The sequence below is a fragment of the Harpia harpyja genome, chromosome 6 (genome assembly GCF_026419915.1).
Source record: "Harpia harpyja isolate bHarHar1 chromosome 6, bHarHar1 primary haplotype, whole genome shotgun sequence".
Lineage (NCBI taxonomy): Eukaryota > Metazoa > Chordata > Aves > Accipitriformes > Accipitridae > Harpia > Harpia harpyja.
In genome coordinates this window covers 29,011,517-29,035,850 of record NC_068945.1, presented here as the reverse complement: position 1 = coordinate 29,035,850, position 24,334 = coordinate 29,011,517, and the positions used below count along the sequence as shown (strand labels likewise).

Genomic DNA, 24,334 nt, shown 5'->3' with positions numbered 1-24,334 from the left:
GTGTTTAGGTAATGGCTGGCGTGGTGATTCCTACCACTGGTGTAAGTGCTAGAAGCTCTTGCAGCTCAAGCAAGAGGCAGCCGGAGAGTTGTCGTCGAAGAACTAAGAGCTGCAAATATGAAGAATGAGTTATTAAGTTATTTTGTCTGGTCAGAAAGAGACAACGAAAGATGATGGAGTAACAATAGAAACAAAAGAGCTCAGGAGTAACACGAGACAAAGCTAAGGAGAATATTCATTCTTTAATTATAGTTTTTTCTGAAGTACAGGTGAAGCTAAGGAAAGGGGAAGGATTGTTAACACAGGCAAAACCCTGAAGCTATCTGGAAACCAGTATGTGACATGAGAGTGGGGAAAAAAACCAGGACAGGAACAGACACAGATGCCATCCCAAGTGATTTTACGAATTGTGGCACATCCAACCTAATTTCATTCCCTCAGCTGCTTCCTACCCTGCAGAACCTCTTCTACGTAAAAGATTACGAGGAGGCTATAGGATTCTTGGCATTTTCCAAACTGCGTATTTCACAGACTTGTCACTGTGTGCCCTAACTGCTGCGAGCCGTGGCTACCTCGTCCTTGGGCCAGCTACTCGCGTCTAGTCTTGTCTTTGCAGCACTTCTCCTTCCATCCCCAGGCAGCAAAGGGAGCGACGAGCCTGGAGATGCTGTTTGTAACGGTGTGCTCTGGCTGTGGGCGCTGGGAAGTCTCTCAGCCATGATGGCAGAGGAGGAGGAAGGGGCTACGGGACGGGGAAAGGAGAAAACACGACAGTTGGGAAAAGCAACAGGCTTGACCGGTCCACGTGGAGTAAGAAGTAAGGAATGATCGGCCTGAAGAAGTGTTATTTTAAAGCTGCTGGACTTTAGGTAGAAGGAGAGGGGCTGAAGTCAGAGAAGGTAGAAACAGTGTTAAGTTAAATATTGTCTCCTCTTCGTAATTAAATGCTTATTTTAAATGTTTGAGAAAGGGAAGCCAGTGGTGGAGAGAAAAGGTGTTACTGTAGTTTCAGAGGAAGGAACAATGGATTTCCTCGGTATCTACCCTAATTCTGTATTTTCCTTACAGCCACAGAAATTATTCCAAGCTCCCACGAGGTAAGGTCTACTCTGTGTGGAAAAAAAAACCCCGACGTACAAGACCAGATACATAAACAGCACTTCAGATCTCTTCTTCCCACCTCCTTTTCCGCTCCCAGGGTTTCCAGTAACGCATTTCCGCCCCCCCCCCCGGCTTGCTCTCTCACAGGTAGGCGCTGGAATTCCCATCCCATCCCCGTCCCCTCCCGTGGGTGCCCTCAGCCGTCCCGCCCGCCATCCTCCCCTTCCCGCCGCCCGCCGGCTGAGGCACGGCAGCGCGCATGCGCCGGGCCCGGCGGAGGGAGGGTCCGCCGGCTAGGGGCGGGGGCGAGTCGCCACGTGACTGGAGGGCGGTCGCCACGGGACGAGCGGGGGCGGCGGGCGGTAGTCTGGGTCTGCCTGGGGTGGGCGAGCGGGCGGGAGCCGTGGCGATGTCTTCCATCGCCTCCTATGAGAGCCTGGTGCACGCCGTGTCCGGGGCTGTGGTGAGCGAGCGGCTCGGGGTTCGCGCCGCGGAGCCGTTGCGGGCGGTTCCCGGTGTGTGTGTGGGGGGGGGGTGGGGAGAGGGCGTCTGGCCTCGGCTGTGAGGGGACCGAGGGGTCGGGGGGGGGGCGGCCGTGCCAGCCTGGCGGCGGGCGCTGAGGAGGTGGCAGGCCGCCTTAAGCTTTTGTTTGACCGGGGGGCGGAGGGGGCTGCGCCTGAGGGGGCGGCCGCCGGGGGGGGTGAGGGCGGGCGGGCCCAGCAGGGCCGGGGTGAGGCGGCTGAGGCGGGCCCGAGGCCTTCAGGGGCGGGAGAGGGGGGTCCGGGCTGAGGTGTGCTGCCTTAGAGAGCGAGCAGGTGGGCGTCGGGCTAGCTATGGAGACTTAACGCCGGCCAGAAGTTACGGTCGGGGAGAACGCTTCAGCTGCCTGATAGGGCGAGTTGTACTGAGCATCCGCGCTCGGCGATTGTTTCGTAAATACTTAAAAGTTGCGAAGGGTGAGGCAAGGCTGAGGTGTTAACCAAAACGCAAAGCAAGCGCGGTGCAGCTAGAGGAGGTTTGTATAGGTTATTGCATTACATTTTTCATGGGACGCTCGTAGATTAAAAAGTAGCGTTTGGTTTCTGTAGATTTCCCAGTGTGCCCAGCTCTTGAATGAATGAGCACTAGCTCTGCAGATGTCAAATCAGCCCTGTACTTCCAACAGATTAAGAATTTTAGCGCAGCGTAGCACGTTGGACCAGCAAGCTGATACAGCTCTACTCCTTGGTTATTCCAGACTGGCAAGAACACCTAAATGTGTATTTTAGCAATTGCTGATCTACTGTTCTAATTTGAGACCTTAAAAGATCTTGCAATGTCTTCTATAGGATGAAAGTCACTAAAAGTTATTGAACAATAACGGCTGATTCTAAAATGAAAAAAAGACTCTAAAGGGTGTTTTGTCTTTATCATAAGTAAACATGGGTTTGTTGTCTGCTCCTTAAAGTGTTTTAAGTCTGCTTATTTAAGCATCAAAGGCAATGGGGACTTTCAAGAAATGGAACTCTCTCAAATGATCTCGTTATTGAAATACTGCTCACTCTCCTTTTGCTGGCTTGTACAGAAATTGGTAATACTTTCTAGCCCTCGCTGTTAACTTCTCACTCTTATATACAGATCACTATAATCAGCCTGTGCTCCTGAGCAAAGTTTGTGGTATGAACCGACCTTATAAATCTGGCCATAAACTTAAAACACATAATGAAACAGTATCTTAAGTCCCTTGGTGGTGTTAATTAAATTAACAGAAATTCCCTATTGTATTTGAAGATGCTTATATCTCAGCAGTGATGCTGCTATGAAGGAAGACAGGACTTTCTGGAGCCATTGGAATTCTGTACCCTTGTGACTTCCACTTGCTGTCACTAATATTCATATACAATTTAAAGCTCTGGAGCAAGAATTTTTTCCTTAAATGAGGTGGCTTTTTTTTTTTTTAACTGCCTTATGCTGAAAACCTTGATTTTTTTTTTGTATAGTAAAGATGTGCTCATTGATTTAGAGATTTCTGTTTGCTGCAGTAATATCTGAATTTTGGCAAGATCTTTGGCATGGGTACTAACTGTTCTGGTATTGTCTCACCATTTGTTTAAATTATTATAAAGCACACTGATGTGTGGATGTGATGCAAGAATTTAAAAAAAAAGAAAAAGCAACCCACAGAACTGTGCTGAGGTAATGAGAAGAACATGTCAGATCACAACATGATAATTTTTGTTCTAATGTGATGAAAGTTCATACATCTAGGCTACCTAGTCAAACCTGTGACAAATGAATAGTTTTGTGACCAGCAAAAAAAAATCAGTGCTTGATTTCCTGTGAACTTTAATTGAATTACATAAGTATTCTTTAACTCTGCATACAGTTATAAAGTAACCTTCCTGTTACAAAAGCTGTAGGAATGAGAATTTTATAGGAGTATTATGGCAGTAGTCAAGCTGCTTTGCTTGACTCTGAATGTTGGCTGACAATATAATATTTTTATATATATTTTACATTTTTTATTATTAATATTTTTTAGAAAACCTAACTTTAGGCTGTGGTCCTGCATGCCTCTTCTTGGCAGCAGTCACCTCAGGCTGTTTGTTCTGGCCACTGACTACCACCTCTTGGCTACTGCACAGTTGTTTATGTGGTGCTGCAGCTGATCAGGGAACTGATCTGACTGAAGAAGTAGCCCAGCGGAAAAAGTTAGTTTTCAGCCAGCTTAGTTTCTTTGTCTGCATCATTGTGTAGGTGCCCCAAAACTTATGCCACCAGAATGGAGGAGGCAGGGATGCAAATACAGTTGACCAAGAGCTAGGATTGCTTTAGCCAGTTTGTACCTGTCCTAGCAATTATTCAGCAATAGCATGACTTGACTTGGCAAACTACTGAGATTCAGCGCCAACAGGGAGGTGGTGGGAAGGCAGGCAATGAAGCCTCACCCCTTCAGCAGTACAGGGTCATACATATCAGCATATGTTCCTGCAATCAGTAATATGAGTTACTTTCCCTTCTGGCCTCAAGTGCAATTCAGTAAGGAATCTGAGCCCATCTCAAGGGTTTTTGTTGCTGGGGAAAGGTCTGCTCCTGCTCATCCCTCTCCTTTCCCTTACTTCTAGCCATGAAATCCTGTCTGCTCCATATGATGCTTCTGGCACTCTCCTCACCATGTAATTGAGTTGTTCCATTTATAAGCCCAGGAGAAAAGTAACTCTGCTTTTCTGAGTTTATTTCCCTCAATTTAGCAAAAGGAGGGGAGAGGGTACAAATTATCTTTTATTGGCAGTAATCTGTTAGCTAAGTTATCTCATGACATTCTGTTGAGCTATAGCTTCATATATGTTTTAAGCCAGTTTGAGCCTGTAAGGCTCATTGTGTGGGAATGGTTCAAAGCTGTGTCGGGGTGGTTCAGACTTCACATTAGGAAGCATTTCTTTACCAAGAGGGTGGTCAAGCATTGGAACAGGCTTCCTAGAGAGATAGTCCATGCTCCATCCCTGTCAGTGTTTAAGAGCCATTTGGACAGTGCCCTTAATAATACACTTTAACTTTTGGTCAGCCCTGAAGTGATCGGGCAGTTAGACTAGGTGATTGTTGTAGGTCTAACTGAAATATTTTATTCTGTATCTTGTGTCCACCCATTTGTCCTGTGTGCCACTACCCTGACTGTTTCCCTATTTCCATTTTCTGATTTTGAGTGCAAGTGTGTGTGTTGCTGTATGGCGGATTGCATTGAGAGTAGGATTCAGGATAAATCTCACTTCGGGAGGATGGAAGAAGGATAAATTGAGCAGGGGAAGGCTGGAACTTGTAGTCACTGTGCAGTTTTGTGGCTGTTTTGTGCATAGGTGTGTGTAACTTTTGAGGTTGGCTTCAGAGGTGCTGTAATGCAGCTGTCATTAGGAGGTGCATTTTGGCTCTTTCTGGCACTTCTTTTTGTGCTGGCACTAGCCTTCTAGCTGGAATTTATTTTTTGTAAATTTTTAGTCAGATGGGTTCATTAATCCTGCTTGCTGTTCAGCTGCGTGCATAGTAGGTACCTAGAAAGAGCAGACACAGGACAAGTATGTGGGAGAGCAAAACCAGTCCTTTGGGCTAGAGCCCAAACTAAATGGGTTAAAATAACCAGGTAATAATGGCCAAGTGTTTCCTTTCATCTGCTACCTGGTGTTACGAAAGCTGGAGAAACTTAAGTCTTGTTAAGACTTCAGCCAAGAGTTGTCTTAGTGAGGAAATACCACCTGAAAAATAATCCTTTGTTGCTGGTTGTAGAGATAGGTCCAAGCCACCTGCTCAGGAGCTGGAGTGTTTCCAGAGACAAAGCTTGCTTAAATGTATGGCGTAACATTGCTCCAGAAAAATTCAAGTTGCACTGTGCAGGATGCTTTAAACACAGTGCTTGTGTGACTTGCTGTATCCCAGGCCTTCCCACCGTTTAAACAGTTTGCATGGCAACTAACGGAAGAGTGCCACAGCTTTAGCAGCCATTTAATGCATTTAATACTACTATAGAGTGTTAACAGGTTTACACCCAGCCAGGGTCCTTTTGAGATAGATATCTTTTCCAAAAGCTGTGCAATATTAATGCTAGGGTACTAAAGAATGAAGAAGCTGAATGATGGTGGGGACAGAGAGGGAACAGCTGCTTGTATGGAAGATAAGGGCATTTGCAAATACAGTCTTTAACCCTGTTATAAAGGAGGGTGGCTGCTGGCTTTTCCATTTAGAGGCTTTAATGGTTGGATCGCACAGGAAGTGAAGAGAGTGTTGGATTCACAAGAAGGGAGTCTGCTGACACCTAGGTCATGATTTAATTCATGCCACAGGGGGTGCCTTAGTAGGCAGATCTTTATTGCCTAAATTGGAATTTAGTACAATGCTAGTTAAGTCCTGAACTTGTACTATCAGTTTTTTAATGAATAAAAGTTTTGGTTTTTTCTTAAGTCAAAACAAGGTTATTGTAACACAATGGTTGCTTGTGTCATAGTCGTCATCTTCTTTTTTTAACCTGGACATTGGGTACTGAGGCTAATAGGAGGTAGAGGAAGTGCAGTATGTGTGTTTCCTGACACCCACTTTATCAGCTTTCAGACTTCAAAAACTTTCTTTTTGGGCAAAAAGCTTCTAATGTTTTTAATTTTAGCTTGATGTAATACAAGAGAAAAAAAATCTTGTTTGTAAGCATGGCACCAAAACCCACTTCAAACAGACGTTGTTATGTATGGAGTTTATCCCCTTTTTAAACTTACTCAGTAGACTGGTTTCTGGGTGAGAAGTGAAGGGCTACAAGGAGTCTGGCAGACATCTGTACAAGCAACTGATACACTATATAGCCAGTTTATTTTGTTTTTCAGGGCAGTATGACTGCAATGACTGTATTTTTTCCGTTGGATACAGCTAGGCTTAGACTTCAGGGTAAGTGTCAAACTAGTTTCTTTGTATGATGGTGTTTCTGTTCATCTTGGCTTGGGCACTTGCAAGGGTGGTTGTAGGGGGACCTATCTTGCATGAACAGGAATCTTACCTGTGTAACACTAACACCGTTTAATTACTAACACCATTTTTCCCGCTGAAGGTAATTTTCCGTTTTGGAAGTATTGGGCAACCTTTTAATTAGCTGAAAAGGCTGTGTGATCTGTGGCCAGACATGGCTTTTGAACGGTTATCTAAGACCAAAAAGAAAAATAAAGATGTGAGATTAAACAGGATCACATTTGTGTGTTGTTGCTTTTGGCTGCTGAGAACACTTCAAAATGCAGGGGCAGTATCATGAAAAACTAGTCTGGAATTATTCCTGAGAATGGTTTAAAGGGAAAAGTCAGGGTTAGAACTGGGAGTAGGAACATCCAATATTTACAGAAATGCATCTGGGTACAAACTTTGTTGTTCTAATGCTCATATCTTCTAATCAAAAGTCACAGAATCACCAAGCATTTTAGCACTGTGACTCAAGCGCTATTAAGAACTAGAGGGAGATCATCAGCCAGGTCGTCAGAAACATGTGGCTGAGAAATGAGCACCATATCACTGTTGAGCAGCTTTCAATGCAGGAAGAGACAGTGTTTTGCTAAGGCTTAGCTGTTTGCAGATAAACTGTAAAAAATTGCTCTGCTAGTGGTGCTAGTCTGGAGTCCAAGGGAACGATTTTGAGAGCAGTTAGGCAGGCCCAATTCTAGTCCCTTACCTAAGGGGAACCTGTCTTCAGTTCATGTCACAACTCTCAGGTGAGGAATTGGTAACTACAGATACTCTGGTGCACAACAGAACCTGCTAGTCTGGGGAAGAATGAAAAAAGGAAGTAGCCTTGCCTAGCAAATAAAAGTAAGGAGCTTTCTGGAATTGCTGCAGAAATAGGGAACGTCTATCCTTTATGAGGAAGAAGAAACATGCTTTTCTGGGATATGTTCAGAATAGGAAGGTTAAGGACTTGAAAATGAATGCTAAAAATCAGAATAATCTAAAAGGTTGGTTCTCCTGTTTTCCAGTTGATGAGAAGCGGAAGTCTAAGACAACACCGGCAGTCCTGTTGGAAATAATCAGAGAAGAAGGCCTGTGAGTAGATACTAATTTTCTGCTTGTCTTCATGTAGGCAAGCTCTAAAGCTAATTTGAATTTGCTTTTAAAGTGGAATAGTTAGCCTGTATCTCTGTGGACAGATTTTTACTCTGAATTAAAATGTCTCCATATAAGTGTGATATGACTTGCATAATCTTATGTGTTTGTCTTTAGCTAATTTGGATTAACTTTCTTGAGCGCCTTATGCCATCGATCTGTTCAGTGATGTAACTGTGCCTCCATTAGTGAGGTAGCTGTGCTTCCTCAGAAATGCAGGTTTGTATGCAAACGTACCTTCATGTACCTGGATTATCGGGTGTGTCCATTTCTCATAACCAACATTAAGCTCTTGGGCAGCTGAGCCACTTTCAACAGGATAATTGAGACGTGTTTCCCAGTTGGAAGTTTTTTCTCCTCCTAAGCATGTGGAAGTAAACAGCAAGTGACTTTATGCTGGTGAGATTCAAGATCTATCTAAAAGCAGTTAACTTTCAGCAATGCTGTGCTTTAGTATTTGCCACACAGTCTGGGCTGAGCTGGCTGGGAAAAACAGTTGTATGTGTGTCCTTGTTACAAGTATTTTCCTAAGTGAATCCCTGGAACTCTTAAGTAGACCAGAGCTTCCAGGACAGTAAAGCTGACAAAAGTTTTGCTCGGCCAATAATGTCTTGCCACCTTTGAACTTGAGCAGTTGACAGCTGTACGCGCGAGTACTTCTCGGTCAGTTGGTGATCTCTTTTGTTCATATTCCTGCATTACTTTTGTCACATGAGGGTGGCAAGTAAACTTCAATTTAAAAAAAAAGAAAAAAGTAAAAAAGAAAAATTAAGAAGTTAACTTTAGTGGAGAGACTGCAAAAGTGGTAATCCTACTTTTCCTGTGAAACAGAAAAATCAGTAATTCTGGCAAGAGGGGAACATTGTTTCTTCCAAAGGCATTGGGAAGGCCTCGCTAAGCAATGATACTAGTTTTAGAGATGTGTCTGGAATAATAAACCCCTGAACAACAACAAATCTGAAATGTAATGTGAGATCATAAACATCTCGTTCACATTACTTCGTAGAGTTTTATCTTGTACTTTTGTGAGACTGCTTTTCTCATCTAGATAAAGCAAATAGGTTTAGCTTTTCTAGGTGATATGAAAGGTGTTCACTGGTGTACACTGCGTTCTTCACAAGGTTGCAGTTTGGAATACAAACTTAGGTTTTATTTGTGTGCAGAAGTATTTGTATGTGAATTATGGATGCTAGCACTGACAATTTAAGTCATTAAAATAAACTCATGTTTTTTGTCTTAGTTTCATGCTTTGTACTGCAAGATGTTGTGTTTGAAAATCATCAGTTTTTAATAAATCAAGCAAAACCAAACTAACACTCTCAGTTAGAGGATGTGGTCCCCAGAGGGTATTTCTCCCTTTCTTTTCCAGCACAGAAGAGAGAGGTGATGCAAAAATTGTTTTAATTCTGCTCATGACTAACTGTATAGTCAATTAATTTGTAATTGTAACTGTACGGTTAGCTAAGCCTGTAACTTCAGAAGCAGTCTTAATAATGTGGTGTATTCCCAGCTACATGGGAGGGAGAAGCACTTGATGCATCCAAGATGAAAAACTAGCATTTAGGTTATAAGAACAGTCAGATGCTGCATTTACCAGCCTTGCATCTTTTATGGGATCCTTATATTCTGTGTATTCTCAATATTTTAATGAATACTAAAGAGCCTCCATGATCACTGCTGTTCACTGAAGAGATTTCTTATGCTCTTAACATGATACCAGTTCTCTGCCTGTCCTGTGCAGCTTCAGTGAAGGTGCATATTACTGTCTTTTTTTGGATGTATTGTAGAACATGCTGGGGATGTAGGGCAGCTGTTGAGGTGTCACTGTTTTACAGGCTCATCAGGCCTGTCAGAGAAGGGAGCTTTGTTAGTTGACTGTTAGGAAATCATTAAGGTAGATTTAGATGACACACAAACAATTATTGTTATTCACAACACCTGAAAAATAAAACAGCTGTGAATCATAAGGGGGTATTCAGTTTTTCAGCTGTGATTAATCTAGTTAATATCTTTCTCACCTGACTGATTTGCTCTAGACTTCACTGTGAGGCATTTATTAGAAATTCCTCTCACCTGCATATCTCATGCCCCAGGTTGCATCCTTCGGAAAACTCTCCTTGGTGGAGTATATTAATTTCAGTAACTAGTCTTCCATTCTTAAATTTTATGTGAGAATCCAGACATACATTTTTTGTCTTCCTTACGCTAGTTTTTCTTAATTTTGTATTGAAGCAGTAGTTGTCTTTAATTTTTTTTCCAGCTATGTTAAGCATTGCTTTGTTTCCTTGGAGATGTGAACATCTCTTTACTGGGGTGTTATCTTTTGTATTGGACTGACAACTCTGTTTCTCAACAAAGATGAGAATTCTCCTATGTCTTGGTATGTTTTAGTATATGGTTTGAACGGAATGTATCAGTCTGTATGTTAACTTACATACTTCAAACATATATTCATCCCCTGGATGTTTGGAGTTCACTGCTGGCTGTTGGTAGAGAGCAAATATGGTGGTAATACTCACTTTTGGAGTGACTGAGTCCCAAGCTTCTCACTGTAAATTTATTGTACCTCTACAGCTCCTTTTCAATGGAATTATTCCCGATTAATTTATATTTATAAGTGCTTAATTTTTTTGTGGTACAGTCAGGAGTTTAGTATTGTATATAGTATACAGTATTGTATCTCTGGGACCCTCCACCAACATGTAAAATCAACCAGATCACATAAATACTTTACTGATACTTACCATGACTTTTTCCTCTCCATTAGGTTGGCACCATATCGAGGATGGTTCCCTGTTATCTCCAGCCTTTGCTGCTCCAATTTTGTTTATTTTTATACATTTAATAGTCTTAAAGCTCTCTGGGTCAAAGGTCAGCATTCAACCACTGGAAAAGACTTGGTTCTTGGGGTTGTTGCAGGTAATACTTAAAAATCTCAATTTCATCAAAAATGTATTTTTAGTATATTCTGTCTAATGTTTTTCTTTATGAAGTCCACTGGAGGTCACAGTGAGTGCTTATGCCTCCCACTGTATGTAGACCTAGACCTGCTTCGTTGTACAGCTCTGATTGCTCTTCTGTGTCCTCCCCACCTCATCAGCAGGTGCATAAACTGTTCCTGTGGTGAATTCTGGCACAAAGCACAGAGCTGCTGTGGTCTAATATTTTATTTGTGTCTGGTGTGTTGTTTACCATGCTATCTAAGCATCATCATTTAGATGTTGAAGACAAGTGGCAGGGAGAGGGATAGGTTTTTTTTAGAGGAAAAGATAAGTGCCAATTCTGAAATATTTTCGGTTACGATAAGTAAGAGTTTTTAATGTAAGCATTTGGGTGTCAGTTTCCAGACTTGTTTTTGGGTTGTCACCTGAAAGTGACAGTAAGTGCCTAGATATATGGGGCTCCACGGGGAGGAGGGTGTAGTGAGTAGGGGAAGGCTTTTTGTTTACTTTTTGCTAGTTTCTTGTGCTTTCAATGTAGGCACAATGAATGGTTGAATAGTTGGGGGAAAATAAGGATGGAAATTCCTAAGCTAGCTTTATCACTGGGGTAAAATTCCATATAATTACATTCTGGATCAAAGGCTACAGGAGTTAGGGTAACAGCTTGTCAGTTAAATGACTAACTCTTCTTCAATGTCAGTAGTTTATATCTTTATAATGGAATAACATCTGGTGTAAATGGAAAAATTCCACTTAAGGTGTTTACTAATTCTCCCTACCCATCTCTCATTCCTACTACTGGTAGCAAATACAGATTGGAAAAATACAGTAAAAAAAAAAAAAAAAAAATTCCTTTCCAGTCTGGAAAATGAAGTTTTATGACTTTTCCTTTAACTGAGTCTGGGTGAAAAATTACAAGTAGACTGTGCTCTAACCTGTTGCTCCTTAATGTAATCACACTGACTTTAGTTAAGAGAGATTAATGTGGCTTGCCTTTTCTAGTGCTTGATTTTGCTCAAAACTTCTTTTGAGAGCTGACTGTAGTGCTTATGAAGGATACTGAAATAGTTATGTTTATATTCTGCTTTTCTAAACCCTTTTAAAGGAAAAGAAAAAGAACAAAACAGGCACAATGTAGGTAGTAAAATGTCACCTTTTTCAGATTTACTGTTCTTGATGGTTATGTAGTGTGTCCATCTCAATATAACGGAATAATTCAGTCTGTCACTCAGACTCCTACCAAAGCAACTGATGTAGAAGCAATTGCTAATTTCTGTGATGCAGATTAATAAGAAAGATCAGAAGCTTGTTTTTACATAGTTACTTCAAAGTAACTGCCTCGGTCATTACTGAGCAGGAGAGACCTGTACCAGGCGACTGCAGAAGTAATGTCACTTAATCCTTCTCCCTGTTGGTTTAGAACTGTATTTTGCAATACCTCATTGTTGCAGCCTTACGTATGCTTGTCTGTTTCTCTTCCCCCATCTTAATTTCTGATATTCAACTTTCAAGCTTTACTGTTGGGGTTTGTTATTGTGTGTAATCTCTTGCCACTTCTAAGCCTTACCTAAAATACTTGCAGAATCCTGTCTTTTCCACCTTAAGTGTACTTAGTGAATCTAGAAGCTAGATGTCCTCATTCTTTTGGCAGTGTAGGAGCTCTGTTCTGGTTGTCAAGCTGCATGCACTTATCTGTTTTGATCTCTCCTTATAAAATAATCCTTCTAACCTTATCACTCTGTGTTTCTTTCTGAAAGTAGGCAGGCAGCAAGTCAACATGGAGTGAAGTAGGGTGTAAAAAAGTAGAGTATCTTGTGCTCCAGTGTGGTGTAGAATGCAGCATAGTCACAAATCCACTTAAGATTCCTTCAACATGTTCCTGTTTGGTGTGTTTTGTTGTTTGGGGTGGGAGATTTTTTTGTGTGTGAGTGGTTTTTGGGGGTTGTTTTGTTTTGTTTAAGTTTTGGGGAGGAGTAGCAGAAATGTCTTCCCACTGCATGCAATCTGCTGACAACTAATTCATGGTGGGGCTGTGGGGGGATACCTGAAGTAGCTCATTACAAATTACCAGTTTACTTTTCCCATATGCTGTGTTAATTTTTTTTCCCTCTTCCTACCAGTCATTTCAGTAGTGTGTGAATCCCAGTAAAAGGGGATAAGAAAACATTTCAAATCTTTTTCCGGTTCTTGCTGATTTTCTTTGTGCTGTTTTGCATTAGGTGTAGTGAATGTACTCTTGACTACTCCTCTTTGGGTAGTGAACACACGTCTGAAGCTGCAGGGAGCAAAATTTAGAAATGAAGACATTGTACCAACCAATTATAAAGGTATAATAGGTAAGCACCTGTTGTTATCGTCAACCAAAGAGAAGTTCATTAAATGAAATATATCAAGGACACTGATGTTTGAAGACTTTTATTCATGTAACCAATTTCACTCTGGAATCTCTATGCTTCCCTATCACTTTGCAGTCATTGAGTTTTACAGGAAACTGGACTTGGCCATTTCTGATGATAATTAAGAGTTTGTAGTATGCACACCTGTAACTAAAATACCTTTTGCAAAGGCAGGTGTCTTATATAAATACTGGAGTAGTAGTGAGCCCAGTGAGGTGGTAGCTGGGAGTCTGAGTTTAGACAGACAATCTGCAAATTAAACTTCACTCACCTTAATCTCTTAATCATCCACATGTTCAGGCTCTCTTCCTTTTAAAAATAAATAAGTAAATAAATATTGTTGTTTTGAAGAAGGTTTAGAAGACCTTAATGTTGATGCTGAGCTTGTACTAAAGAGAGCAGGGTGTCTGTGCAGATGTTAAGCTTTGTTTACTTTAATGGTGATGTGAGCAAGAACCATCTTTGTCACTATTTTTCTGTTAACTTCCAGATTAGAATGGAAGGTAAAAAAAGTTGCATAAAAGACTGCAGTGGATTTTTATACACTTTGAATATTAGGCTTTAAGTTTAACTTTTCTTATCTTCTACAGTCAGAATTTTGTACTCAAAATTTTAATAATTTTTTTTCCAACTTTCTTCTCAGATGCCTTTCATCAGATAATACGAGATGAAGGAGTTGTAGCTTTATGGAATGGTACTTTCCCCTCCTTGCTGCTGGTCTTCAATCCTGCCATACAGTTCATGTTTTATGAAGGCTTTAAACGGAAGCTTTTGAAAAAGCAGCTGCAAGTGAGTATGTTTTGAGGCCAGGTGATGGACATGCTGTCTTATAAGACAGGTTCTTTGACATGTGTTACTTGAATGAATTCAGAAATGTAGGTTTGGTTTTGGTTCTTGTGTTTTTGAGGGGTTTTTTGAGTTAGTATATCTTCTAAAAAGGATCTGTCATCATGAAGTGAGACATGAATCTTTCATGTCCCTAGGGAAGATATTCCTGTGATGAATTCCTCTTCCTGTAAAAACAAAACTGCACCTCTTGTCCACATTTGTTTAGCTTTGTTCACAGGACTTGATTTAAAGTAGATATTTCAATTCTAATATATCTGTTTTATAAATATGTACCTACAGACTGTTTTGAAGTCACCTCTTAACCCTTTCTCCAGTAAATCAAGTATACTGAGCCTTTGAAGTATCACAGATTTGTTCTGGACCCTGTCATTTTAATACCACTTTTTTTCTGAAGCCCTCAATTTTTCAATACCTTTTTTGCAAGGATGGACACTAGGATTGAACATAGTGTTGCAGCCATACCTCCTTGATTCTTTAAATAGAGATAGAATCATTTTTCTGTCCCTGCTTTATAGTCCTTGTCTTTTTCTTTATTCTTTTTTCTCTATATCAGATATAGCAGCTCACCTGAACTCACGTTCCTTTTATGTTCTAGCAAATTGAAGAGCATTTGTGTTAGTTTAGGATAATATCCTAAACTATTACGTGTTTAAGATGCAGTGCTTTGCTGTTAATTTGTGACTTTAGAATGCATTTGGTTGTGTTAAAATGTTAGATCATATCAATATTTTACAAAGCTGTCTTGTTTTTCCTCAAGACATAGTGAAATTATTTTTACGTGAGATTTTGCTTCATAAATGAGGCTTGGGGTTTTTACCATCTTTAGGCAATACTGCAGCTGTAGCACTCTATTTGTGCCTGATGGATCTATCCAGTTACATTATGGACAATACATTTTTTGAGTGATGAGCTGAGGTTCCCTCTGCATTGTTATTTGCCTGTTGACTAATTGCTATATTTATTTCTTGTGTTTCTTTTAAATTACTTAGTTCTAGCTTAAATTAGGGCATGTTTTGTCCATGATCATCAGAGGGAAAATACTTTTTTCCCCTAGCAATGGTCATTTTTATTTTGGACAACATTTTTCTTTCTATTTGATCTTTTCCAGATTGTCTTAAGTACATCAGATTGACTGTTTTAAGATGTGCATGTGTGTGCATATTTCTGATTGCAATCAACATTTTGCAAATTTGGAGTTTTGTTATGGGCACCTGCTTATTTTCAGTGATTAATTCACACTGTTAAACTGAGATGCACTGTAATCAGCTTAGGCTATAACAATCTATTTGGTGCATTGTAGACCAGTGTGGGCTTTGGAGGTGGGGATGGGCTACCATCAGGTGTTCTTAACTAATAGGGGATGAGATTTAGCCTGTGTCATCAAGACTAAAATTCTGCCTGATAGCGTAGTGATTATGTCTCAGGATTATAGAGTGATGTTCAAGGAATCTTTCACTGTCACCTTTTCACGAGTGCCGTGTGACTTGTTAGTTTAAATGTTGCAAAAGCTGAAATGCTTATTGATTGATGGTATGTTTAAATGATACTTCGCTATCTTTTGTCTGCTGTCAGTGCTTTAAATTGGTCTAGTTGTATGGCTTTATCTTCACGATGTTTTAGTAACCTAGTTATAATGAGAAATGCAAAAGCTTGTGAGCAGGTAGAAGTTACAAATGAACTTTACTTGCGGGGAACTGAGTTGTTTGAACTATAACTAACTCTTTAAAATGAGAAAACCCAGAGACTTCATGAAATCTTTATGCCAAAGATACTTAGATAACCCAGAAGGCAGGTACCAGTACAAAATCCCCAAACATATATGGGTAACTGGCTGTTCTGGTACTGTGTGGAAGTAATGTGTTCTTTATCTGTTGAATAGCTCACATCTTTGGATGCTTTTGTCATTGGTGCAATAGCCAAAGCAGTTGCCACCACCCTCACTTATCCTCTGCAGACAATACAGTCAATTCTGCGGGTAAGTAATAATTTCATTTCAGGGTAACTGCCTCTGAGTTGTTCTGTATAATGCAATCCTTGTTCAAATGGCTCATTTTCCTTTGTGTTAACGAACCCATCATTTTGGGAGCTCCTTTTGCACAATGCAGGTCACTGATAATGATGCCTCTTTCCTTTGATCCTGTACTGACAGGGTCTGGTGGAACTTGGTGTTACTGGTGCACATTTGTTTCAAGTAGCTGGTAGGATTGACAACATAATGCATGGATACAGTGTCTCACAGAAGCTGATGCACCATACTGCTTTTAGGCACTACAAAAATGTAGATTTACTTCTTTGAATATAAATAGAAAATGTGTCAAGTGGGAAGTTAAAATTAAATCCTCTAAACCCAGTTTGTTCCCAGATGACCTAGGGTAATCCAGAAAAAGTTCTATTCATAGGTTTTGTTTTATTCAGATGATGGCCTGACCTTGTCAGTAGCCAGAATGTGATTCATCAGGGGGAGCTGAGCTCCCTCGTAAATAATATCTTTAACCACTTGCCCAGCCTTGTGTGCTAATTGTAGTGGTAATGGAAACACTTGCATTTATTCTCACTTGCAATTTGTGTATATGCTGGATAATGCTGCTACCTTCAGTATGTACCAATGTTGTTGTAATATTGAAACAAGACAAAGTTGGGGGTGGGGAAGAGACCTGGCCATACATAAGCAAGCATATTGTACTCTAATTTCTGTGCTTGTTAATCTATTTTCGTAAGCTGTTTCTTGATGATTTTTATAACAGTTAAATATTAATATATGTTTCCACATGAAATACAATGCTATTTTCCTAAGCAAGGAGAAGCCCTAACTTACACGTATGGTAAAGCTGTTATATATGTTCTAAAACTTGTACAAATTTGGAGAATTAGCTGAACTTTGAACGTGAGCCTTCCATGTTAAGGGTATCACTTTTCAGACTTGTCTAATAGGGGATTTTTCTTGTTAATTGTTCGCCTGGAAAAAGTGATTTTCATGCAAGTTTTGTAATTATTTTAGTTTTTCTTCTCTAATTAGAGCATACTAAATGTATTTTGATTTTTGATAGCCTGTAAAAAGATAGTTTGGATGCCATATTTCAGACCAACAGGACTTGAATATACTTACTGTGTGGTTACTGCTGCCCTGAAAAGACACTAGACAATTTTGTGTCTGCACAGCTTTCTACTTCACCAACCTAATGGTGCACAAAATGGCATCCGCATTTGTTGTGGTTTAACCCCAGCCAGCAACTAAGCCCCATACAGCCGCTCGCTCACTCCCCTGCAGTGGGATGGCAGAGAGAATCAGAAGGGTAAAAGTGAGAAAACTCATGGGTTGAGATAAAGACAGTTTAATAGGTAAAGCAAAAGCTGTGCAAGCAAGCAAAGCAAAACAGGGAATTCATTCACCACTTCCCATGGACAAGCGGGTGTTCAGCCATCTCCAGGAAAGGAGGGCTCCATCACGCATAAGGGTGACTTGGGAAGACAAACGCCATCACTCCGAACATACTCCCTTGCTTTTTCTTCCCCCACCTTTATATGCTGAACATGATGTCATATGGTCTGGAATATTCCTTGGGTCGGTTTGGGTCAGCTGTCCTGGCTGTGTCCCCTCCCAACTCCTTGTGCCCCTCCAGCCTACTCGCTGGTGGGGCAGCACGAGGAGCAGAAATGGCTTTGACTCTGTGTAAGCACTGCTCAGCAGTAACGAAAACATCCCTGTGTGGTCAACACTGTTTTCAGCACAAATCCAAAACATAGACCCATACCAGCTACTGTGAAGAAAATTAACTCTGTCCCAGCCAAAACCAGCACAGCACTGTAGATGTCAGCCATATTGTAGTTTTTGTCAGCAGTCATCTCTTCTGAAGTTTTCATAACTTTTTGTGATCAGCTGAGCTAGTGCCTTCATTCGATGTCTTACCCTGTTTTAACAGCCTGGACTTACCCATCTCATGAGTTAAACTAGTAACGCAGACTTCTATTGCTGAAGTGACAGATACAGAAAAAAAAATTAAGCAAATATAGCTTTCTTTGGATAAGTTGCAACATCAGTCTGTTTTTAATTTGTGATGCATTTTCTGCTGTGTGAAGGAGAACTGGAAGGAAAGTTGGAGTGCTCTCTTTTAGCCTTAGCATTGCACAGCAGCGCCATTTTCCTGGGGCTACATAAATAGAACAGCTTCAACCCTTGGTCCTTTCCATGGTTGCTATAGAAATGGTTACAATCTTGGACTATTACTTCATGTTTTGTCTGTCTCCTTTCGGCTTTTTGAACAAAATTTTTCTATCTTTTGGTGACAGTGTCATTCTTTTAAAAAACGGCAGCTCTGGTAAGTTGTGCTGCTAGCTTGATGTACTAACCAGCTGCTGCCTACTGCTCACCTCAGCTGAAGTCAGCTAGCTCGCTGCTGGCTTGCCAGAGCAGTGGCGAGTTGCCTTTCTGCTAGAGCACAGCTAACCATCAGTGTCCCAGTGGTGGTGGGATTTTTCTCACAGTGGCCCACTGTGAAATAAAGTGGCCTGTATTCTACTTCTCAGTGCCAGTCCATCCTCTCCCTGTGATGACGGGGAATACAAGGACCCTAGCTCTAGTTCTGCAGTCACTAGTGGTGACTTCTTTCCCTTTGATCTATGAAAGAAGTAATAGCCAGAAACCCTGAACATTTCTGGCAAGAACAGCAGAAACAGGCATCTGGGATACCTGTGCTGTCCAGTTCAGACTTGCACTACTTCGTAATGTGACGTTTAATCTAAAGCTAGCATTGTTACATTTGATGAAGTTTTTGTCACTCACGCTAAGTGATGTTTAAAAAAACAGTTATGAATAAAGGTTTAGTATTTTCAGAAATAACGTTCTGCATTAAGTATACTTTGTATAGTTGTGGGGATTTTTTGGAACAATTTTAGCAGATTTACACACAAGCTAATACAATCTCAATATAATTCATAAAAACTTACACATCATAATTAAGTTCTATCGTTAGAGTAGAAGTACAGGACTCTTGAACCTTAAACCTTTAGAAATTTACTATTTTTTGAAAGTTAGGGTTCTTGGTAATGAAGTCTCTACACCTTTGCTTTCAACTTTTTGGCAAAGCGCTTCTCTTGCTTCCATATAATGAACAGTTATCCGGTGTAATTGATAGTAGTAAGCAGCTTCCAGCCTTGCCATTTGGGATGTCTATTTCCTTTTCAGTCATTAAAAATACATGGCACGGGTACTACTCATTATACAGTAAAACTGTTCTTTAGCCTATGTGTCAGTAAACAGTGAGTAAATTAAAATTGCCTCTGGAGAAATAGCAATACTGTTAATGTTCTTAGTGATCCTGGGTGAAAAAGTTCTCTTTAAAACTCAAGCCTCTTTCCTCTAGCGTAGAGAACGCTAGTTCCTTTGGGAAATCTTCTGCAGTAATCAGTGAAGTATTGATGTCTTAGGGAGAAATGAACTTTTTTTTCTGCTTTTGTTTGAGCCTTTGTTTGCAGTACAAAAACAGTCCGATGGTGGAGAAGAGAGGAGAAGGAAGCATCTAATCCTGGTGTAGTTTGGAAGCCTATGAGTAATTGGACAGCAACTGGAGTTGTAACTTGGAACCTAGTTAGCAATTTTTTGGGGGTGTGTCTGAGTCTTTGACAATAATCCTTAACATTGATTTATCAATATCAAATTAGTTGCTGATGAGAAGATCATGGATTGTGAGCACATATTCGCCTAATAAAGAGAGATTTCCAATAGCGTTCTGTTGCTGCTGTTTCCATCTGAGTTCTTAACACATATAGCAAGGGACCTGTGTCATCCTGCCATTTTTTTAGAATTTCTGAACTGACTAAATCTGCTTGCATACTCTACCTACTGTCAAGGGTAATTTATGCCTAAGAAGTAGCAGTTGCCTGAGTAAGTTCTGGGAGAAACTCATCCACAGGCAGTTGCTCAAGTTCACCTTTCTTGGCACAGAAGCATAATACAGGCTTCAAAAGCTATTTGGCTATGTTGTTATAAATACAAGTGTGGCAACCCTTGTATATTAATAATTCATGGTTATGGCTTGCTGACAGTACTATTGACCTGTATCAGATAAGAGTATTAATGAATGCTAGAAAAGGAGTTGCTGAAATTTCTAGTTTAATTCCAAGACCTAAAATTACAGCAGCAGCTATCTTGCCTGCTGAAAAACTGTTTGGGGATAAGCCAACACAGTAAGTGAGAGAGAAGTATTATTTAGGCCAGGTAGGTGGATCAATTTTGGATTCTTCCTCAGCAGTTAACATGTAAATGTTTTGCTCCAAGACCATTGCTGGGCAGATAAATTTTGGGTTCAACTATGCAACCTCAATGTAAAGATTTGTTAAATGAAAGCTGAGCAAGTCAGAAAGAACTTGCTTTGAATGTCATATGCCTACTAAGACTCTGCAAATTATGCTTTGGAGATCGTGAAAACTTTCCTCCAGAGCAACTAAAAGAGAGCAAGTATGGCCATGTGTAACGCTTTCTTGGAATCTATCTTAAACCCAAATTATTGCAGCACATACTGTTTTAATGCCCTGGTATGTAAAGTTTAATAGTGTGAGCTTTGGCCTCAGTTCTTCACTGATGGCTAGTATAACCTGGAAAATGTTAAAAGAGGTTTAAGATAGGCTCTCCAGATTTTACGCATATGTTGGGTTCTCTGCCTCATGCCATGGGGAAATAGTACAACAAAATGCTCTTCCTTTTTTTCAGTTTGGACGCCACAGGTTGAACCCAGAGAACCGAACACTAGGCAGTCTTAGAAATGTTCTTTACCTTCTTCAACAGAGAGTGAGGTGAGCTTTCTGGGTTTTTTCCTAACATGATACAGAAGACTTGAGTATTACTAATATGTTAAAAATGTTGCTGGATCTGACTTTTGTTTCTTTTTGCCTGCCATAAACTTGCCATTTGAGTCAACCTGGTTTTTGTAATATATTGCGGAATAAGTACACAAAACCAAATTCTCCTCAATACCTGTACAGTAAGTGGTATCAAGGATATCTATGAATACTAATTCATTCACTCGTCTTGAAAAGAAGCAAGTTTCTTGCACAAGAGACTTAACTTTCTGCAGAGTTTTCTCTTTAAAATATTATTAAACATAGCTGGCACTCAAGAAATCAAGAATGACTTTAAGATTCTTACAGTTGTCATTAACTTGTGATACTTGCAGTGTACCTATTTACTTACAGAAGAGTATTCATGTTTGTTTTCTTGTTTGGTTTTTTTTTTTCCTTAGGCGTTTTGGATTAATGGGACTCTACAAGGGCCTTGAAGCAAAGCTCCTGCAGACAGTCCTTACTGCTGCTCTTATGTTCCTAGTGTATGAGAAACTGACTGCTGCAACCTTCACTGTCATGGGATTAAAGCATTCGCGCAGACATTGAAAAAGGAACCTATGCCAAAGATTGTGGGGTCTGGAAAACACATTCCACTTGAGACCAGGCTGGGTAACAAAGGGTCCTCACTTCCTCTTTTTCTCTTTCTTTTTAGCCACCTCCATCTCCATTATTTGGAGAAAGTTGGAATACACTCTATAGGACCTGTTGCCATGAATTCAAGGATAGCCTGTTCCCTACTCTTCTGTGGACTCGCTGTGTTAAAAAACAAAGTAGAGACCTTATTTAAGCACTCGACATGAAATTTTAACTACTATACGATTTGGTTGACATTCTTGGCAAGAATGAGTATCTCTCACTATGCTTTCTTGTTTTCCCTCAAATCATCCTCAACTATTCTTCTATCTTTACCTTCTGTCAGCAACTGGTGGGGCTGGTTTCATGTTATCTTCCTTGGTCTGTGTTTATGTCACTTCATGTTTGGTTCATTAAAATAATTCATAAAGAACAAGATTTTGGACATAATTTTCTTGTAACTTCAGTATGTTTGTGGCACAGAATGATAGGCTATTGCCCTAAATATCTGGTGGTGAGATTTCTGAACTGCTAGAATGTACATTATCAGTGAGTAGGCACACTGCTGCCTTGAATCCACCTATTTTGAACCTTGAAAATTTTGAATGCTGGTACAGGCTAGGTAGGAGGAGCATAACCTCATGCTTTTTCAAGCTGAGTACCTCAAGCTGCTTCAAGAAAATGGACTTGCTACACAGAAATACATGAAGTTCTGTAACCCTGTTCCTTGTGAGAATATGTGAATTCATGCCATGTTCTCATGCAGACAGGGAGCACTACCCTATGCTTCAGAAGTGATACGCCCTCTCAAAAATGTGCTTTAATTTTTAATTTTTCCACTGATCTTCCCAGACGCTTTCCTGACCATAAAGCATAAAGGTCATAACCGTTGTCCCAGTTAATGTAAGTATGTATGTTCTTTTTGCATAGTTTTGCTCAGTAGTCCTAGGCCATAAAATCCAAATAAATCCTGCTGTGTCCATCATTAAGTTTGCAGTAGGATTGTTCTGAAGAACAGTTTTATATATTTGAAGTATTGAGAAATTCCATGGTAGTTTAACACAAAGAATGTCTGGGAGAAGAATTAAGTGCTGCAGGAAATATGTTAGTGAATTGCTAAATGGCACCCTTTTTTGGGTCTCAATTGAGTCAATTCTAAGTATGAAATTGGAATTCAGTTCTGCAGATAATGCTGTCTTTTGAACGAGAATAAAAACTTTACCACTGACTGCTGCTTTTAAGAGTATTGGGAGTATCTGTATACAGGAAAAACGCTCTTAATTCAGTGCTGGATGCTTTTCAGTCCAAATGGGATTTACATATGAGAAGTAAGAATGAAAAAGCATAATGAGCTGTAATTATACTTTGATAGATGAAATTTAATGAAAGACTGCAGACCTCACCACTGGAAAAGAAACAATCACAATTTGGAGAACTTCAGTGAAAATATTCTTCTAACTGAGATGAGTTATCCTGTGGAAAGATAGTCTGCTCTCTTTTTGGTGTTTTTTAATAAGAAATTTGGAATCAGTAGTATGGCTCTTGGTAAGCTACCTCACTTTGAAATTCCTGCTGTCAGAATCATTGTGGGGAAGCTGAGAGGCTGGTGGCTTCAAGCAAATGCAGAGTGGTTCTCATGCCACTTGGCTGAAATCTGTGTGGCTGCTAGAAGCTTTAGTTCAGTGTCACAGATTTTTCTGGTCTGTAGCATGAAGGAGCAATTCCTGTAAATACAGAAAGATTTTTCTGGTTGCTATACCTGTAAGAAGAAAGTAAATGCTTGCTTGCTATCTAGCCAAAAAATACTTGCCTACCAGCCAGCGTGGTTTCAAAGGGATATAGAAATATCTAATTTTTGCAAAAAAGCTAAATACAGAGCAATTGTGTAGAGAAGAGTGCTGGCCTTGGCTGTGTCTGTGTTACTATTAAACCTGGAATAGACATTTTGCACTGAAATCTGCTTGGCTCTGCTGACCAGTCGTTAGAATGAAGCAGTTTCATAAAGGGGTGAAAACAAAAGCTATTGGAGCTGGGAGTGCTAGACTTATGGTATTCAAAACTTTTTTTGCTCCTGCATTCTGCAGTATTGATGTAGACATTAGACTGAATTAACTGAAAGACTACTTAATCTCTCGTGACTGAGCCAAACTAGAGATGGTTGAGGAATTTTTCAGTTGTTTGTTCAATCAGCAGGCAAACATTCATGTTACAGGTGGGACCTCTGCCTAAGTTTTCTCAGGCATAGTTTGAACAGATGATGACATTTCCATTAGAATTGCTAAAACTATTTCAGGCTTCAAAGGCGTATGTGAGTATCTCTGAGATTAAAAAAGCATAATTAATCAAAGCAGACTATGAAAGACTATTTCTAATCTTGGTACTAAAGTTGTAAGTCACCCTTGGTAGATAAATACTGTCCAGAAATGAAACCAATATACAATAATTTTACTCTCTTTTAAAATATATTTACGTAAATTATTACTTCCTGATGTCCCTCACAAGCAAATGTATAGCTTCAGGAGGTGTCGTAAAGACATGATTCAGCTAATCTGGCTCTGTAGTTAGGTCATTTCACTGGAAAAAAAAAAGTTTTAGGAGAACTAATGATCCATTTCCATAACAGCCAGCACAAAACATACAAGTGTTCTGTTAGACAAAAGTGTCTTGTGTCTCGTGTCTAGTTGTCATGGTTTTGGCATTTGAAGCTGGAGATGGACATGGAGACAGCGTTTGAGGTGCGGTGGCAGAAGCGGCTCTATGCACAAGGACTTCGCAATGAAACCCTCGACTCTGGGATTGTGGTTGCCAATGCACTGCATTTCTGCTGTGCGGTCAGTATGTAACTGCATGTTCCAGCCAAAGAAGGTGTCAGTTCACTTCTAGAGAACCCAACAAAGTATTTTCATCTTGAAGTGAAAAACAGACTTTCTCTTTTTTTTTTTTTTTTTTTAAATACTATTCTTGAGGGAAGAAAGAAGGGAGAGATGATTATAAAAGACAACAGCAGAGAGGATCATCTGTCTTAGCCAAGTTCCATCA

General features: G+C 40.2%; 1 protein-coding gene across 1 annotated transcript; it reads left to right on the top strand.

Annotated features, from left to right (window-relative positions):
• Nucleotides 1–1,437: 1,437 nt before the first annotated feature.
• On the top strand, nucleotides 1,438–22,521 carry SLC25A17 (solute carrier family 25 member 17). Its single transcript, XM_052790194.1, has 9 exons — nucleotides 1,438–1,564; nucleotides 6,441–6,501; nucleotides 7,572–7,638; nucleotides 10,466–10,617; nucleotides 12,860–12,976; nucleotides 13,680–13,825; nucleotides 15,765–15,860; nucleotides 20,592–20,674; nucleotides 21,121–22,521. Exons 1-9 carry the CDS (start codon nucleotides 1,511–1,513, stop codon nucleotides 21,266–21,268), a joined length of 924 nt encoding a protein of 307 aa, XP_052646154.1. The 5' UTR covers nucleotides 1,438–1,510; the 3' UTR covers nucleotides 21,269–22,521.
• The last annotated feature ends 1,813 nt before the right edge of the window (nucleotides 22,522–24,334 follow it).

Bases quoted from the DNA above. Each gene is read 5' to 3' on its own strand.
- SLC25A17 (XM_052790194.1), top strand. From the start codon at position 1,511: ATGTCTTCCATCGCCTCCTATGAGAGCCTGGTGCACGCCGTGTCCGGG. The intron at 10,618-12,859 runs GTAATACTTAAA...GTTTTGCATTAG, and splicing joins GGTTCTTGGGGTTGTTGCAG to GTGTAGTGAATGTACTCTTG. The intron at 20,675-21,120 runs GTGAGCTTTCTG...TTTTTTCCTTAG, and splicing joins CTTCTTCAACAGAGAGTGAG to GCGTTTTGGATTAATGGGAC.